General features: G+C 49.3%; 8 protein-coding genes across 8 annotated transcripts; 1 reads left to right on the top strand and 7 right to left on the bottom strand.

The window, feature by feature from the left end:
• Positions 1-184: 184 nt before the first annotated feature.
• Positions 185-2,646, bottom strand: FSUBG_4531 (uncharacterized protein; the record flags this gene model as incomplete). Its single annotated transcript, XM_036682531.1, has 2 exons — positions 185-1,250; positions 1,304-2,646. 2 exons carry the CDS (start codon positions 2,644-2,646, stop codon positions 185-187), a joined length of 2,409 nt encoding a protein of 802 aa, XP_036539946.1.
• Positions 2,647-3,389: 743 nt separating this feature from the next.
• Positions 3,390-4,506, bottom strand: FSUBG_4530 (uncharacterized protein; the record flags this gene model as incomplete). Its single annotated transcript, XM_036682530.1, has 3 exons — positions 3,390-3,933; positions 3,984-4,276; positions 4,327-4,506. 3 exons carry the CDS (start codon positions 4,504-4,506, stop codon positions 3,390-3,392), a joined length of 1,017 nt encoding a protein of 338 aa, XP_036539945.1.
• A 998-nt stretch (positions 4,507-5,504) lies between these two features.
• FSUBG_4529 (PAF acetylhydrolase family) lies at positions 5,505-6,642 on the top strand (the record flags this gene model as incomplete). Its single annotated transcript, XM_036682528.1, has 2 exons — positions 5,505-6,065; positions 6,121-6,642. The coding sequence occupies 2 exons, from the start codon at positions 5,505-5,507 to the stop codon at positions 6,640-6,642; spliced, it is 1,083 nt and encodes a 360-aa protein (XP_036539944.1).
• A 539-nt stretch (positions 6,643-7,181) lies between these two features.
• FSUBG_4528 (serine-type carboxypeptidase f precursor) lies at positions 7,182-8,878 on the bottom strand (the record flags this gene model as incomplete). Its single annotated transcript, XM_036682527.1, has 4 exons — positions 7,182-8,307; positions 8,358-8,454; positions 8,504-8,707; positions 8,758-8,878. 4 exons carry the CDS (start codon positions 8,876-8,878, stop codon positions 7,182-7,184), a joined length of 1,548 nt encoding a protein of 515 aa, XP_036539943.1.
• A 927-nt stretch (positions 8,879-9,805) lies between these two features.
• On the bottom strand, positions 9,806-10,714 carry FSUBG_4527 (uncharacterized protein; the record flags this gene model as incomplete). The annotated part of the gene is made up of 1 exon (XM_036682526.1): positions 9,806-10,714. The coding sequence occupies one exon, from the start codon at positions 10,712-10,714 to the stop codon at positions 9,806-9,808; it is 909 nt and encodes a 302-aa protein (XP_036539942.1).
• A 421-nt stretch (positions 10,715-11,135) lies between these two features.
• On the bottom strand, positions 11,136-12,563 carry FSUBG_4526 (uncharacterized protein; the record flags this gene model as incomplete). Its single annotated transcript, XM_036682525.1, has 1 exon — positions 11,136-12,563. The coding sequence occupies one exon, from the start codon at positions 12,561-12,563 to the stop codon at positions 11,136-11,138; it is 1,428 nt and encodes a 475-aa protein (XP_036539941.1).
• Positions 12,564-12,977: 414 nt separating this feature from the next.
• Positions 12,978-13,652, bottom strand: FSUBG_4525 (uncharacterized protein; the record flags this gene model as incomplete). The annotated part of the gene is made up of 1 exon (XM_036682524.1): positions 12,978-13,652. One exon carries the CDS (start codon positions 13,650-13,652, stop codon positions 12,978-12,980), a length of 675 nt encoding a protein of 224 aa, XP_036539940.1.
• Positions 13,653-15,902: 2,250 nt separating this feature from the next.
• On the bottom strand, positions 15,903-16,888 carry FSUBG_4524 (YSC84-like protein; the record flags this gene model as incomplete). Its single annotated transcript, XM_036682523.1, has 2 exons — positions 15,903-16,519; positions 16,570-16,888. The coding sequence occupies 2 exons, from the start codon at positions 16,886-16,888 to the stop codon at positions 15,903-15,905; spliced, it is 936 nt and encodes a 311-aa protein (XP_036539939.1).
• Positions 16,889-17,929: the final 1,041 nt, after the last annotated feature.

Genomic DNA, 17,929 nt, shown 5'->3' with positions numbered 1-17,929 from the left:
GAGTTCATCAGTTTGTTTAATTCTAGGCTTAACCAAGGAAGAATATGATCTTGAATGTTAATTGTGTCCTCAATCATTCCCCTCTGACTAGAAGCTGTATCGCGACAACGGATGAGTTAAATGGTCGGGGGTAATTGAGTACTGTCAAGCGCCGTTCTGATCAAGAAATAGGTCACTCTATGTATCATCGCTTGAGTCCATGTTTCTGAAACCAGTTCTGATGATGCTCCTCCTCCCACCTCTTCTCCGCCCTCCTCAACGCCGCCGAAACATCCCAAAAGTCCCTCTTCTGCGCCACATCCCTCGCCGTCCTCCCCTTATTATCCTTAATCGTCGGATCCGCCTTCCAATCCCTCAACACCCTAATAACCTCTCTCTTCTCATCATCCCCATCCTCCGCCACACTAGCAGCATAGTGCAACGGCGTCCGTCCATCAGTTGTACGAGCGTTAGGATCAGCGTGAGCGTCATCAGCCAGTAGTTCTACGAGTGCGGCTGATGCGTAGCGTGCTGCGAGATGGAGTGGTGTGCGGCCCCCGTTGGCGCGAGCGTTGGGATCGGCGGAGGAGTCGAGGAGGAGCATTGCTATGGCGAGGTGGTCGCGCTCGGCGGCGAGATGGAGCGGTGTGAAGCCGTTTTGGTCGCGGGTTGAGGGAGAGGCGTGACTAAGTGCGGAGTTGCAGGCTTGGATATCGCCGTTCCATGCTGCATCGAGGAGGATTTCTTCAGGGTCTTCTACAGGTGCTGGTAGCCTTGAAGGTTTAGCTTCCACTGGCGTCGGCTGCGCGGGTTTGATGCCTGTGGGTTCTTCCTTCTTCAATGGTACCTCTGTTGGTTCTGCATGTCTAGTCTTGGGCGATGGTGTTGGAAGATCGGCTAGGTCATCGTCAACCTTGAGCTTCACACCCTTAGGAGAACTTGGAGCCTCATCGGTATTCAGCTGAGCCTGGGGTTCACCGGCATCTTTCTCGGGTTGCGTTGGCTTGTCCTCTGGCGTTACATCCTTTGCGGTCTCAACCTTGGGCTCAGTTGACACATCAGAGGGCGCAGACCTCACAGCGTCTTCATCAACCGACTTCCGGTATCGACCCACGGGAGGAGGGTCCAAGTCAATTGAGCCCGCCCTTGACTTTGAGCTAGGCTGTGCTGTACTTGACCGTCTTGCATCAGGAGAATCTGAAGACTGCCCTGGAGCCGGGGGTGGTACTGGGTTGTCGAAGCCAGGAGGAACAGGTTTCATCAGAGCGCGCCTGGAATCAATGTCAGAAAAGCTGTGGTGCAAGTAAGTTGAGACATGACCTACGAGTAAATGTTGACCATTAACTTGCTGAGAGCCGCCAATTGCTTCTCCAGCTCACCATCAGCCAGCTTGATCTTCTCCTCCCACTCATCCTTATACTTATAAGAGTTATAAAACTCTTCAAGGCCACCAAACATAGTCCCCTCAAGCCCATCACTGCTAATCTCTTGTAGCAGCTTCGTCATTTCGTCCAGTGCGGTTGTCGCGTTCCTGATCGCTTCATCGATCTGCCTACGCATGGGCTTCGCATCATATCCCTCGATGATGTCAGGTCGTGCTTCAAGTGTGTTCTGGATCTGAGTGATCGTGTCCCTTGCTGTTGTCGCCTTCGAGGATAGCTCATGGATCTCCTCGGGTGTCTTTTGGAGCTTCATGAACCAATCTGTCCATTCTTTGGCCGTGTCGGCATGCTTGCCTAGTGCTTCGATACCAGCGTAGGCAGCTACGGCTTGAGGAAAATGCTTCATGAAGTCAAAGCCCTTCTTTTTAGGCTCATTCTCAGTGGGCTTCTCAGCAGGCTTGGCCTCCTTGTGCTCTGGAGACTTGACAGAGTGTCTTCGAGAGGAGGGCTGTGAGTTTCCAGCACCGGGATAGCTGGGTCTCCTGCCTGTCGCCGAGTCATGGGTTTCGTGAGAACGAAGCGGCGAGTTTTCTCTTGATCGAGGTCGCCCTCTCAGCATGTCTGCAGCCAAATGAGGCGCTGGTCTATACGCTGACGGGGGCGATCTCTTTCCCGCCCCGGGTGGACGTCTTGGTGAAGGCGGTTGCTCATAAGATGGACGTCTCCTTGGATCAGGTCGTGAGCTGTCCGTCGGGTAAGACCTCATTGGCGGACGTGCGACCGCCGGCTTTGGGGAGTGCGGGAACGGCGGTGTTTCAGGTCCATGAGGTCGAGGCTTTTGACGTCGTTCTGGAGTCGGAGATCGACGACGAGATGTAGGCCTACTCTCATCCTCCGACATCCAGTCCGAATCTCTAGTCATGCGCCGTCTAAGCGCCCGTTGTACAGGCGCAGGTGGAGGTGGTCTCGCTTGAGGCGACACAGACCTGAAGCCCGAGTCTCTTCGCCTTGGTCGCTCATAGTAGGATTGTCTCGGGCTTGATGAAGGTGGATATCGCGGTCGCCGACTTTCAGCTTCATAAGATCTTGATCTTTGTGCAGCGCCTACTCCAGGTGGAGGTCTTAACGGTCCCTCATTTTTAATCGTTGGTGGCGGATGACTTGGCGGGGGTCTCGAATAAGACGCGCTGGGTGTTCTAAGAGGCGGTCTTTTCGGCGCAGGCGCTGGTGCAGGCTGAGGTTTCGGTCTTGTAGATGACCTCAACGAAGGAGCTTTCTTTGGCATTTTACTCACAACAAATGTCCCAAATCTCACTCGCACTTTTACAAATATCGCTCAGGTACCGGCCTCTTCTTAAGAAGATCCAGATAAGCTAGCGACAGATAAAACAGGCCCCAGGGACCGGCATGACGCCATGGCATGCATGTCACAGGCCCTGTAGAAATCCGGGGCATCGAATTAATTGGTTCTGTAACGAGGGACGGGGTGAGCAGTGTGACGTGTCTGCTGATCCACCCTAGACCGGGGAATGATCAGAGACCCTTTCTGAGCGGGCCGTGACGGGGACCAAGGAAGATGGACTAGGGATCGATGTACAATTATATCATGCTATTCTGTAGAGAATATGGTTGGGTTGTTCAACTCTCAATATTTGGGCAGGCCTGTTGTAGGGCCTTGATCTTGAGATCTTGCAGATGCAGTGCAACTCTTGATGCACCAAACAATTTGGGATACGTCTGTGGCTGTGTTTGCGTGCCTGTCGCATGATGGAAGGCCTCATCTGATTCGATTGTGTTGCCTGCCGCTGCGTTATATCACATGATGCGCGAGTTACAATGGGAGGATTGATGCCTAATCCTGGTGAGTTCAAGTTAGTCATGTAGGACGATTGTCAGCTGCCAAGATCACAATCCCAGTACACGAAAAGACTTGTTCCAGGCAGAAGATCGTCTGAGGCATATTTCCACAAAAGTGTAACAATGGTGGAGATACATTCTATCATACTATAATTAACCTTGAGGGTCCTATCAAGTAGATAGAGGAGAATCTGAGTATGCCGGCGGACTCATCCGAGCCCATACACCCATCAAGTCAGCCCTAAAAGCTGCTGCAACAGGAAACGTCCTCTCAACCACCATTAGATTCTGCATGATACAATCCTGCTGCCAACCCTGCCAGGACCGTGCACCCGCAACTCGCAGTGGAAAAAGTACCAATAACGGAGAGATGGAAGAATTATACAGAACAGTATTCGTATGCGTCAATATGTTGACGACATGCATTTGTATCTCTTCTTCGCTCAAGTTGGGTGCCACGATACCCTTGTCCTGCCAATATGGAATTTCGTAGTCGAAGACTCCGGAGAGGTAGATGCTTGTAGCAGCGAAGAATGTTTTGGTCAAGTATGCGAAGTTTCCACTTGCATTCTCGGCAGTCTGTTGTTTTGGAGGCTGATCCTTCGCTTCCCAGTCGATGAGAGCTTGTCTTAGGCGAAATCCTTCTTGAGCAACATCAAAAGCTTCGTCGAGATCAACGGCATCTGTGTCCGAGTGGTAGATAAGGTTTATCGCCCTAAGATGAATCGTTAAAAGCAATGTCGCATGGAAGAACGAAGTACATACCGAACACGAAGAGTCGAGCATGAGACGATGATGTCCAAAAGTTCATCCAACGAGTCACTATTGTCTTGATCTTTGACCCTCATCTCGCGCGTGAGACACCTCCAATCTGCTGTCGCAAGAAATGTCGGCTCGTTGAATATTATGGCCCGACAGACTTCAAAGATTCGTATTTCGGTGAAAAAGCGTTGTCCATGGCCTGATTTGCATGATGTCGGACCTGCAGCGACAAGTGCTTTGGAAGTACCGTGGACCAAGTGCTGTATCCATCCTTCGCCGGTTTCATCAGTCATGAGCTTCAACATGTTAGCTTAGCTCCAACGCAGTACCCTCAAGAATTACTCACCTCAAACAGACCAAGCAGGTGGGTAGTCCACAAGATGCGATGCCGGGCACTGGGTTCTTGGTCAAACTTCTCAAGGGCGTTTCTCAAGCCCAAAACAGACTTTGAGTAGTAATGTGCAGCCAAGCTGTAAGTCTTGCCCGGATCAACGCCTTCTGATGCGTTCAACTTGACCGCCTGCATCGCCCCCAACGAAAGAACAGCATCGTGAAGAAACGTCCCCGATTCTTGGTCTTTCACCAAGCTAATGACATCTGTGGAAATAACTGTTTTCGGATTGCAGTTGTTCCTCCTCAAAAATGTGTCGAAATAGTGAGAAAGATAGTACATCTGATCACCCGTGGAGACGGTAACCAATCGAGGAGGCTGGCTTTTGCAAGTGGAAGCTGAGATCCGAGCCACGGTCTTTTTGCCCGATTCATCTTGATTGATCCAGATCTGCTTAGGCTTCTGCTTCTCAAAAGCACAGTCAACCCTCCTTCTTACACAATTACTGCAGGGAACACTTCCAGAACACTGCATCACAAGGATCAGCCATGTACGATGACGAATTATCTCGGTACTTGCCTTGAGATGGCTTGCAGCACATGCAAGGCACCGCGATCGTTTCTTGCGTCTATCAAATGGTCCAACCGGCATCTTGACAATATTCCTTGTCGCGTCTGATGTGAAAGATGGTGACTCGACTGGGGGGAGCTTGCTTGGGTTTATACTCAAAATGGTATCGATTGAGCGAGATGAGCTTGGCATGTCCCCATACCCTTTTTGGAAATAATTGAGCGACGCTATTATTCTGAGCCAATCATGGTGTTGGCTTGGCGGGGAGCTGAATCTCAACTTTCGTCAGCGATTAAAAACGGTTCTTGGCAAATGGACAGGAAATGTTCACTTCGCTTGAACTTAACTGCTTTGAGTATGGTAGAGGCTGTGTTTCTGGAATGATTATGGAAGATCCCACGGGTTTGGGTTTGAGCTTTACCGATAATGTAATGAATCCTGCGAGCTTTGGTATCTAGTAAGAAATCTTCAATGCTACTTCATGATGATTATCTTTTCATCTGATTATAAGATAGCTCTCCATCCCCTTATTGACATATCTCTCAACAACCTCATCGACCATCCAAACTCACAATATCTTCTTTCGTTCACTACAACTAAGTAATTTACTTTAAAACCTCACTATGCAGTTCTCTCTTCTCTTTCTCTCCCTCGTCGGGGCCGGAAATGCCATCCTTCTTCCCAAGCCAAGCGGCCCCTACGGCACTGCCCTTCGCATCCAAGGCATGACCGACAAAAGCCGCATCGACCCGTATGATCCCAAGAAAGGTCATCGACAAGTCCTAGTTTCAATCTTCTGGCCCGTCGACTCGGCATCTTGCTCAAACAAGGTGATTCCATACATGCCGCCCGCTGCTGCCAAAGCATATGGACAGCAGGTAGCGCAGCTGGGTCTATCGAACGATACCTTTTCAGCTCTTGAGCTCCAGGTCTGCAAAACCCCTGTTCCTCAGAAAGGATGTGCAAGCGAGCAGAAGTCATTCCCCGTAGCTTTCTTTTCGCCTGGTGCTGGTTACTCTAGGTTGCTTTACAACCTCATGGCTAGTTCACTCGCTAGTTATGGGAATATCGTGGTTCTTATTGATTCTCCCTACGATCCTCCTGTTGTTGAATTTCCTGATGGACAGATCATCTATGGGGGAAACATCCCCGATGATAAGAAATCTAATTTGCAGCTGGCCTCGGTGTGTATAACTCTATCGTCTCATATCTCATAATGAATTGACTAACTCTTCATAGGTCAAGGCAAAGGATATGTCCTTTACCATCTCAGAAGTTCTGAGTCCTTCTTTCCAAAAGAAAGTCTTCAAGGGTCTTCCAGGCTCAATGGACAACAAGAAGGTCGTTGCCCTTGGTCACTCCATCGGCGGCGCTAGTGCAGCTATAGCAATGCTATCAGACAACCGAATCCACGGCGGTATGGACTTGGACGGCCAAATCTTCGAACCAGCTCTCAGCAAAGGCCTTGATAAGCCATTCTTCCTCATCGGTCGCCCTAACCACGCCAAGGAGGATATTACTTGGACGAAGTTCTGGCCCAAGCTTCGAGGACCCAAGAAGGAAATCTCTATCAACGACACTACTCACGGATCATTCACCGATTACCCTCAGATCGTCAAGGCTCTTAATCTGCCAGAGGCTGTTGTGAAGGCGTTGCAGGAACAAATTGGAACTGCAGAGCCTTCGCATCTTCAGAAGTTCCTTTCCAAGACTGTTGTGAATTATATGGAGATTTCTTTTGCTTCCAATGGAAAGAACTAGATATGCATTCGCTTCCATGAGTTCGCCCTGAAGGCTGTGTATTCAACACTAGGGCACGATGGCATCAGCCACACTTTTATACCGCTTGGTTAATCTTTATTTCATGTGTTCACCTTGAGTTATATATTACATAGACATATAGTCACTTATAGAAACAGACCCCAACTGTTCATCTTAACTACACTGTAAAGAAATATCGATGCTTCTTAGTGCCCAATCTTGACACCATTCTGGCCTCAAAAATCTATAACATAGTAGGCACCAGCCGCCTCAACCAACACTAGTTAGCCTAAAATGCGACGAAGTCTTGTCGTTGAAATAATACCCAGAAATACGAGCCACATAGAAGGAGTTCCCGTCAGGAACGCCTGTCTGCTGCACAATACGCTCAGCGGACCCCCTCATCCCTAACCGCAACAGCAAGCCAAGATGGCACATAAACCACGTATTTAGCGGGAGGCTTAAAAGTCCACCAGACAATCGTTGACATATATTCGCTCGTAGCTATTGTAGTACATGCTGTGCAGACGTCGAATTATCTAATATGGCCACTTGAAAGAAGTGGAAATGTTAACAGAAAAGGGTTCCGCATCCGTAAGTGACTTCACCCGTCCAAGCATATGCTCCAACTGTCTAAACGCAGCAGGCGGCGCATACTGCGGAACCATATGCCCACTAGTCTTGACCGTCGCCAAAGTGAAACCTCTTTCCGAGTGGACTGATCCCTGAACACTACCACCCGCCCAATTCTCAACATTGCTCTCCGTGTTGTTAATAATCGGAACAACAAACTCTGCACTTGGCGCAGTCTGGAAACCCTGCTTGCCATTCCACTTGAGACCCTGGACCGCGAGGGCTGTTGTGTTTGAAGTGATAATATAATCAGCCATGCCAGATCCGATCATGACGTTGTTGGTCTTCTCGACGAGAGTCTGGAACTTCTTCTCGTGCTCAGCGGGGTCGTATCTGTCGTCATCGCCGACAAAGACTGGGCCTGAACATGATGCCCATTCCTTAGGGGCGGCTGGGGCGTGGATTGCCTTGCGGACCCCGGGGATGTTGAAGAAGAGTGTTGCGCCGGGAGGAGTATACTGAACTGAAGGAAAGCCAAGAACGTCCCAAAGAACCGGGCAGGTATCTTGGATGTGATAAACGTTGAAGCAAGGGTTGATGACAGTGCTGATCTCATCGAAATGAGCCGTGATGTCGCATCCCTCCACCTGAACAGGCTTCCAAGGCGCCGGAGGGGGAGGGTACGTAAGATGAGCCTCACGATACTTATCCAAACCACACTTCTCGTTATCTTTATCAAGAATCTTCTTATTCTTATCCGGAATTGCAAAGACACTCTCCCAATGCCTAAAGAAACCTGGGAAAGCAGCATGGTCGAGACGTAGCTTGTCAGCATACGGCATGACAGGATCGTAGTAAAGTGCGCCCTTGACGTTGTAATACTTTGTATCCTTCTTGTCAAGCATAGCAGCGCCGACGTAGGGAACATAGACACCGGCGTAGCTTTCGCCAGTGATGTACAGCTTTTTGCCCTGAAGGCCGAAGGTATCGACGAGGTTCTTCCACCATTCGACGAATTGGGCGGCTGTTTCGGTGTTGTTCTTTGCTGTTACGTGGCCGGTTGAGAAGCCGGTGCCAATGGGATACTCAACCCTATAATCATTGTCAGTGGGTCATGCTGCTTTTGTGAAGGAAGATCTTACCAGATGACGTTGGCGAGTTTGTGCCATGACCAAGCATTTGGCACGGGCTTGTAAGTTCCATACTTCCACGAGAACGGGCCATTCTCTTGGGTAAGACCTAAAGTCGCGTCAGTCATGAAAGAACCAAAGCGGTTGTGTTGCAATACCTTCTAGAGAGGAGCAGCCAGGACCTCCGTTGAACCAAATCACAACATCGTCCTTTCCAGCTGGGTTAACAGTCGGGAAGAACCAATAGAAGAACTTGGGATCTTGGGAGCCAGCCTTCTTCCAATCAACAGGAATTTGACCAGCATAGCTTTCACCAACATCAAATGAGACTTCAGGAATGCCAGTAGATGGGACATAATAAGCTGGTAAATGTTTAGTCCCGTGTATCAAGTTCGTTGCGCCATCAACTCACGAGAAGTCTTTTTGTTGTAGTACTGGGCATTTGCAGGCTGGTAAGTACGAGGATGAATAGCCGAAGCATTCGTCAAGGCAACGAAGCCCAAACCCGACAAAAGAACTGTTTTCAAACCCATAATGACGTATAAGAATCGTCTAAGGTCGAGAGAAAAGCCCGGTACCACCGGACAAGACAGGCAGCACCGTTGATATTTATACGAGAGTCATACATAATAATTCCCCTAACAATTAACATAGCCCGACGATTAGAGGAACTTTTGCTATGATAAAGTCCTACTCACAAGGGTACACAACATAACAAACAGGCGAGCACGGAAGTTCGGCATGGATACTTATCTGTGCCTTCCTATTGCAGCTATTTGCGGGGTTCGTGATATCAGCATCGTGGTATGATAAGCTCTTCGTGTCGATCGCTAGGCGGGAGGATCCCATTGGCTGGGCCATTTGACAAAGGTTCGAGGGAGAGGCTTCGCTTAGAGTTTTGTAGAAGAAGCTTGTTCTTGAGACAGAATGTGAGGGGGGGGTTGGCTAAGTTGGAGAATGAGACTTCGGTGTGTGATAGACTTTGGGGGATCGAATGTTGACAACGTCAGACTGAGTGTAGGATAGCGTTACATTCTGGTAGAAACTTTAAGAAAAGCCGTTGTGAGATTATTCGCGGGTTGCGATGGACTGTTCGTCATCTGGCGTGCACGACTAGAGTGTTTTGATTTCTATTTTTGCCAACTCGTGGTTTCGTTATGAATCAAGGAACCTGGATACTTAGCAGTATTCTTCCCTGTGATCATCCTCCAGTCCCTTCTTTTGTGTAACTATATGTCGAAGCCTATGTCTTAGCCTTCTGGCCCTGTAGGTATATTCCACCATGTCCCTATCTTATATATCTGACACGCATAAATATACTCCTAGCCCTTCTGCTCCTTGTTGTCTACGCTGATGTATGTTGAATATCAAGCTTATATACGGTACAAACACCAAGACCTTAAATATCCCAGGTCACAAACCCAACCGAAACACCATTAATTCAACCCAAACATCATGACCTAACTCATCTCCTCACGAAGCTTTTTCTGAAATTCAAACTTCCTCTCCCTCCTATCATTCTCCCTCCTTCGAAACTCATCCCTCCTCCTCCTCTCCCCGATACTACTCCTCAAACTTGAATCGGGACTCTCCCAATCAAGCGGCACCTCCTGAAAAATAATCGGCGTCCAAACCGGCAGAAGCCTCATCCCAATCTCACTCTCCGAAGGCGGAAGTATCTTCCACGTCTCATCCGTCTGGATATCTCGTCGTTCGACGGGTATGAACGCTGCTGGCTCTGGTGGATTTAACTTTAAATATGATACTTTTCTATCGCGATCAGAACTCCATTCTCGATATTCAATCTCTGCTTGCGCAGCCTGCTCGTCGCTTAATTCAAGAACAGGTGCTTCTTCTTCTTCTAAAAGAGGCGGTTGTGATTGCGTCGCGTATTTCGGCTCCCATTCTCGAAGCTTGGTGTGACATTTTTCCAGCGCTGACCAATGCCTCTCAAGAGCTTTCGCGCGGGTGTGAATATCGTGAGGTTCGTCGGGAATAGGCGCCCTTCGTCCACCTCTCCTCGCAATAGCACCAATCGTATCCTTTATATCCGTCTCCCTAAGAACCAACCACGTTAAATCACGCCTCGTTTCCAAACTGCGCAGTAATTTAGAGCAAAAGTGATAATCATCACCCGGCAACGACGTGGGAACAAGAGTGTCGCGCAGAACACGATCGATGTATCGCACTTCACACAGCGTGTTCTCAAGCCTCGCGTCTTTGGGGATGTCTCTAAAGGGGTTGCAGCGCTCGAGAAAAGCTCTCCCCACGCGGGCGTTGGAGTCGCTGAGGGGTTTAAGGTTGATTATCCCGGTGATTGGGGGGCTGCGGGCCTTGAAGGCATTGAGAAAGCCTCGGATTGCACTCATGATGCATTTTCTGGCCGAGCTGAAAAGAGGAAATGATGTTTTGAGGCACAGGGTGAGAATGAAAAATGGGAAAATTCTTGTTTTTAACACCCCCAAAGTTGAGAAAAGCTGGGCGCTGCGAGTGATCCTTGTCCCTCCCGTGTTGCTCCGCTTGGCCGTCTCACAGTGAGGCCTTTCACTAACAGTCGGACAATGCCGTGTGCTTTGACCAGTTCAGTGCGATAAATAGAAGCGGTGTATTAAAAGTCTTCACTATTAACAAGGACACTTATTATATCCAGCTTTTACTTCGACAATTTGATAGCTGCAATGCTCTGTGCAAAAGTCTCAACTCCAACATCTCAAAATCTTCAGTGATCGGCGTCACATGTAACCAATTCTGTCCTCTCACCCGCGGGAACCAACCCCAAACGAATCAAGCTCATCGCCACCGCGCCCGATTCTCCTCTTCGTACAAATCATATGAATACCCGTTCCATTCATCCTGCAGAGTGCGAGCATCAATGCTGCTTCGTGTTCCTTGACCAGGGAGTCGACGAGCCTGGAATGAGAGAGACTGGTGGTCCAACCAACCCTCGATGCGACCGTCGCCAAGAAACTCCATCCAACCTTCATTGCGATCCCCGTAAATTACAGGTCCCTGATCTTCACGACCCCGCCATTTGAACCACACGCGATCATGCGATGAGCGCATAGGACGTTCTTCAAAGAGGAGTACGCCTTCGTAGACGCCGAGGTTAAATCTTCCCCAGAGTCTGTTGCCTGATATTGTGAGAGTCAATTGGAACTCGTCAGGGTCAAAATCCCATTGCTCGCCCACATCGAGCGATTCGACTTCGTAGTCGCCATTCAAAAGACCCAAGGGTGCAAGGCTGACCTCGTCGACGTCATCATCGCTGCGATTGTTCTCATCCGAGGAGTAATCTTGATCTGGAAATTCCGAGTATGGAGGTGGAGCATCGTCGTAGCCGGACGGAGCGGGTATTCGTCCCCGGGCCGCAAAAGAGCCGCCGCGTCGAGCAGTCTGAGCCTTTGCGAATCTAGGAGCTTCCGGAGAAGGGTCTCTTGCTGTCGGGCGGCTTTGGCCAGCAGCAGACACTCGCGATCCGTTTCCTCGGGGTGCAGTTTGCTTAGTTCGAGGCTGTTTTACCGGCTCTGTTGCAGCAGTGCTTGCGCCTCTGCCAGCGGCTTGAGATGCACCACCTCTGACGCAGCGCGCAGTCTGGGGCTTTCGGGCTGGTGTCGGTGCGGGGCCCGTTTCAGGGTCCTTTCCCTCTGTCTTTGCCGTGCTTTTGGTGGGTGCTTTAGCTGGGGTCTTCGCTGGCGCTTTTGCCTTTGGTGTCGCAGTCTTTGGTGCAACCGCCTTCTGCTTTTTGGCTGTCGTGGTGCCTTGGTCGTCGTTTGCCTTTCTTTTGGCACCCGCTGCAGTCGATTTCTTCGTCTCAGTCTTCACAGCTGTCGCTTGCGCAGCAGGTTTGCTTGTCGCACCCTTCTTTGCCTCACGATCGTTCTTTGTCCATTCCTTCTTCAATTTGGTCTCGAGTTTGCTCACATTAGCTGGCACTTTGAGGTTACCTGCATTGACCGCATCAAACAATCGCATACGCGCGACAGACTTGGTCTTGGATGGAGGGAGACCATAGTGAATGAGTTGGGCCTCAAACCAGTGCGCGGGGTGATCTTTGTCGTTGCCAGAGGTGAAATGCTCCTTGAGCTCGTTTGCTGTGGCACGCCGATGTCGGTTCTGGCCAGAGGATTGGGCGAAAAATACACCCTCAGCAAATGCGAAGCCGTCTTCAGCGACAGGAGGAGCTCCGGGCCATGCGCTGGCAGTAGATGCCTTGGACATGGTGTGAAGTGGTTGATGGCTGTTGTGATTTATTCGTTGATTGACAAGTAATTTAATGAGGCCTGACAAGCGAGAAATGATGCTGTCGTCAATGCCTCACGTGCCCAGTTTTATGCCAGCCTAATGCATGCTTATGTCTGCATTGACTCTATCAGGTTATACACACTGCGTCAAATAGCCGTGTCAAGCACTGCCAGTTCTAACACTTCTAGCCTAAGACTTAATAGCCTACTGGAACAGATGAATCATGACTGAGAAGATGAAATGGACTGAAACTTTTGAAGGAGAAATAGTTTATGTTCTACCATATTCTGTCTACCAATTAAATGCAATCTAAATGATATTTTCCCAAATCTCAAACCAAATGCAAAGACGTCTATCGAATGAAATCATCCCATCAAAAGTTGAAGAACCTTAGAACTCATCGGGAGCTCCCTCAAAGATCCCAAAGCCCTTGTTCAGCAAATCATCGTCCCGGCGAAAGTTACAAGACTCCTTAACAGCATCCGTCCACAAATCCTTACCGCCTTGGGTTTTAGACGCCAACTTCACACCCTTCGCAACAGTCCTAGCAGCAGTAGCAACAGGCCCAACACCAGGAATAGCATAAGTGCTCGCAAAGACAGCCTCCTTCATAATATTCACCATAATCTCACACGTAACACTTCCAATCTCTCTGAAACCCTTGTCGAGACCTCTAGCCGTGAAGTCAACAGTAGCTGTAGCGAGGAAATCCGCTGCTGAGGTATCACATTGGCATTTTCCGATTGCATAGCGTTCACCGTCTGGGTTCGCGCCTAGCATGTCGTTTGTGAATTTGCTGGGGTGCACGGTGGTGCAGATCTTGGTGCGGTCGTTTTTGCAGTAGACGCCGCATGCCCATGCACCGTCGCGGGGAGACGGGTCGAGGTAGAAGAGACAGAGGCCTTGTCTTGCGAATGCTCCGTTTTGGTGGTGGTAGGCGTCCCAGGACTTGTCTTGGTTTTGACGCCTGGTGAGGGAGGAGTCTTCATGAGTGGGAAGGGCAGCCCCAGTAACCAAAGGGACCAGAGTGGCGGCGAAGGTGAGGAGAGTGTTGAAGGCAACCATCTTGAATGTATGAAGCTGAGGATAAGATAAATTGATGGTAAGTGTTATTTTGGAAGATAGTGTGATGTTTGCGAACTTGAATGTTGATCTGATAGTTGTGAATGATAGTGAGAATGAAGTTCATTTCCCGAGCGTCTCCCTTCTGTTTTTATAACACTTACATCTTCTCAATTTGTTTATCCAGTAGGCGCAGTCCTCTAGGCTGGCATAGAGCTATCACCAAACCAGACGATGAGCTTACTGAGAATATCTTCTACCCTTGAGATCACATAAGGCGAGATCCTCTGCCAAGGCCTAAGTGCTTAGTCTTTGACTTCTCACTGCCCCAGAAACCTTGTCTCCAATTGGCTGCAGAACGAAATCCATAAGAAAGGTCCAGTTATTACTCCTGGCTTTTGAATTATCCTGGCCACATAAAAGCGCGATTGGCTTGTCAACTGTATATTTAGTTGAATGAGCTTCCTAATCTGAAATGTATCCGATCGAGGCAACGAAAACCGCATATTACACGGCTGTGCTCTTGGTTCCCAAAGGGTGATATAGCCGCTCTGACATAGAATGAGAATTATAACCTGGCAGCCTGTATCTATTAATACTTCATAAGATGACCTATGACTGAAAATGGGAGCAACTGTCCTGGATCTGCTGCTCGCATGGTAGGATAAAGGAATGATGGCGACACCCACGTGGTGAATATGCAGAACCAGGCAAACCCAATTATCCAACGCAATGGCCTTGGGAGGGGAACATGCACTGTTGCAGCTTGCACCGCGTCCTCAAACATAATTGCCAGTGGTTGTAGAAGGAAATATGTCTCAATTTCATACCGCTCTCCGGCCTCAAGACGGTAGAAGTAATGTATGCAACGGTGCATAAGTCCAGAAGCAAAGAAGGTCAATGTCAGGCGTAAATATCGCGACAACAGCGTACCGCGACGGAGATGGAGAACGCTATCTGGAATGAAGTCTCCCCAGCCGGTTAGGGCCTTGCGAAAAAGCCGATGCCAAAATGTTCTAGAAGATATTTAGTACGAGGTAACATATATCAGCAGGGCTTTTAAAAGTTTGTCTCACCCCCAGAATGTTCGAACAGTGGACCATGAACTTATTGGCCCGTTGAGGTGCGGCCAGTCCTCTGGCTTGCACAAGCCAAGCAGGACAGATACCGCAGCTACAAAGTTATGGGCCAATCGTACCGAGACATAACCAATAACCCAATTCCCAAGGGAACTAGCAAAGCGAAAGATTACGTCTTCCCGAGTTAGGCTTGTTAGGTTGAACAGTGACTGCTTTTCTCTCGTGATCAAGTGCTTCTCTGGACGCGGCGCGAGAAATATGGCGTCCAAGACGAGATAACAGCAGACACATTGGACAATCCTGGTTATAACAAACCGAGTAGAAGTTGTCGGGACCCGGTGCTTCATCGAAACCTCCCCTCGCAATCCAACACGTCGCAGGTTAAAATACATGCCCACAGCACGAAGAAAAAGGGCGACAGTGCTTAAACGGCGGCCCGACTGCTTTTCCTTCACCGTAAGGACATCGTCGGCATTATAGCGCGATAGAAGAATCTGCTCAGTGGCATTGGCGTAGAGTCCCCAGCTGAACAGAGAAATACCTGTTATTTGGGCTGGGGGCAGCGATGATGTCAAGAGGGAAGTGTAAAAGGAATGCTGCAGACAGCTCAGAGCCACCGCTGCCCCGAGTCGACTAAGGACTGCACTTTTCGGGATGAAGAAAATAGTGCTTGCGAAACAAAGGAGGGTACTACAGGCGAGAACGAGGATTTGGGACGTTGTGGTTTGCTCTGGTTGGTCCATCGCGGTGGCTAGGGTGAGGTGACCACTCAAAACGCGTAGGAAGGATTAGAGGGAAAGTTGAATGAAGAAGAGATGACCGTAACAAATAATGCTCGTGCGGATGGCGCGGTATATGAGCGAGATGAGACCCTGCATAAAGTTTAAGGTTCAACAACTGCCGCGATTCAATGCATCCACCTCCATTAGGGCTAGCTGAGCCAGGATCCAGCTGCTAGTGTCAGAGTACACAACAGTATGTCGTGCAAGGTTAACAGATTCGGGAGCCGTGGCTCCATGCAGCCAATCACGGCTGATGAGGGACAGCTCAGTCATGTCTCTGTCTTAGCAAGTTACCGATAGTATTCCCGTCATTATCTCATATCTTGAAGTATCTGGTCCCTCATCCAAGGTGAGTTGCTGTCGCCACCCCGTACAAAGCAAAGCTAGCGCCTTCATCTACCATAGTCTATTTCTCGTAACACATTATTCAAACTCCAGTATCCTTCCGGCCACATAGGCCCTCTCGCTGGAACCCCGCCCCGCAGGATAGAAGCAACAGGAACTTCCAACCCGTAAAAGTCCTCATTTGCCTTATCTCTTGTCGTGATAACAGTCCCATCGATCTGCGCCCCAACATACAACCCTCTACTCTTCACGTAGCTCCATATAGGCTGAGCAGCCCCGTCGCTGTTGACAGCCGAATCGACATAAACGCCCGTACCAACAGGCCCGGCAGTCACAGCGACCTCGCCACCAAAGGAGACTCTCGGTTTGGTGAACGCAGCCACAGCTTCCGGGGTCCGCAGAACACAGACGCAGTCGAATATGTCCATGGCAACCATGAAGCCAACGCTCAGGGTGTTAACGGCAAAGGCAGACGGTGGCGACCATGACCCATCGGGCTGTCGTGCTACAACAACGCCTGAACCACTACCCCATGTGAATTGTGCGCCAGAGCGAAATGCGGTGAAGATGGCGAGACCTGCAGCTGACTTGAGGACTTGTCGAGGAATTTTGACTAGTACCTTACGTCTTGATAATGATTCGTTTGGCGGAAGTGGCGTTCCCTCTGCAGAAAATGTTAGTCTATCTCTTACAACGCCTCTCGTCCACACGTACCACAGAAAGCTGTCAGTATTCGTGCTGCTTTCTCGCACTCCTTTTCTAGCGAGGTAGGCATGAATGCCTCGCATCCGAGCTTGTTCGCGAAATCATTCACGGGCCCAGCAATCTTGGCGCTGAGAACGTGAAGACGATTCGCAAAACCTGACTTTCGGTTTATTTGCATCCCTGTGGATTGCTCTTGGGTCGATGGACTGTTGGCGACATATGCTGGTGGTGGAGGAAAGTAAGTGTTCTTGAAGTCGTATTCTGCAGGGCGAGTATTGTGGGCTTCATTGGCGGGAAGCTCGAATAAGTTATTATTGTAGGATCCCATGACTGCCATTGAATTGCAGGATAGGGTGAAGATATTCAACGAGTTCCTGAATCCAGCTAAGGAGAAAATGCTGCGCTTTGTATTGTTGAGTCTGCTAATTCCTGCTTGAAGTGCTCAACCACGAAAGGGAAAAGCGACGAAAATAAATATTCCAGTCAATTAGGGTCGTGTCTGATATCTTTGCACTTGTCGGGCGCAATAGCAGATCACCGGGCGCCGCGGGGGGCCTGTGCGAGGCTGTACATGATGGGGGTTTTGGGTATCCGAAATTCCGAGCGGCCATATAAGCCAGCGTCGCATCGCCATGTTTGAAAGAGTGAAAGAAGCATGGCCTAGCCATTCATAAACCCTGGAACATCGGCAATGCTGCTCCTGTCCGAAAGCGAAACGTGCAGAGCGCGTCTGGGATGCCCGCGGGGTCCGAGGGAGCAGCCAGATCCTTGCACAGTACAGGGATTCTGGCATGGGAAAACGTAGGGTAAGTTGACGATACTCCGATATGGTCCATAGTATAATTTGTTGTTTCCCCTGGAGGTCTAGCATATACAAAGCCAGTCACTAATGAATACTGTAATTGTCTGATTTTCGTAGTCGCCCAACCAAACTCTTACTGTCCGGTGATAGCGCGTGAGCCGTGTGATGTGAGCATCAGCTGCGAGGTGTATCAGCTCAAAATGACACTCTTATCAAATCAGTTCGGGCACTATGCCAGCTATCTACGAAATTCATGACGTCTACGGCTGAAGAATAACAGGAGTCAACGAGCCGTAGTATGCATATAATAGGATCTAGGCTCGCTAGATTGGAAGACTAGATTCCGCAAGGCTGAAAGGGTGCTGAAGCCTTAGAACCCGGAACATCGCCAACTACCTAGTAGACAGAGACAATTAACACTTCTAACATCTTAACGACATATGTTAAGCTAATATACTAAGGAATGCCACTTAACTTTGAGTTTTCGAAGGCATTATGCATACAACCTTAATGAAAAAGAGGTTTCTAATCAAAAATAGAATCATATGCTTTTGTGATGACTCCATG

The sequence above is a fragment of the Fusarium subglutinans genome (assembly GCF_013396075.1).
Source record: "Fusarium subglutinans strain NRRL 66333 chromosome Unknown NRRL66333_c0000041, whole genome shotgun sequence".
Classification (NCBI taxonomy): Eukaryota; Fungi; Ascomycota; class Sordariomycetes; order Hypocreales; family Nectriaceae; genus Fusarium; species Fusarium subglutinans.
Note: the sequence above shows the minus strand (reverse complement) of the source record. Positions and strands in the feature narration are given on the sequence as shown.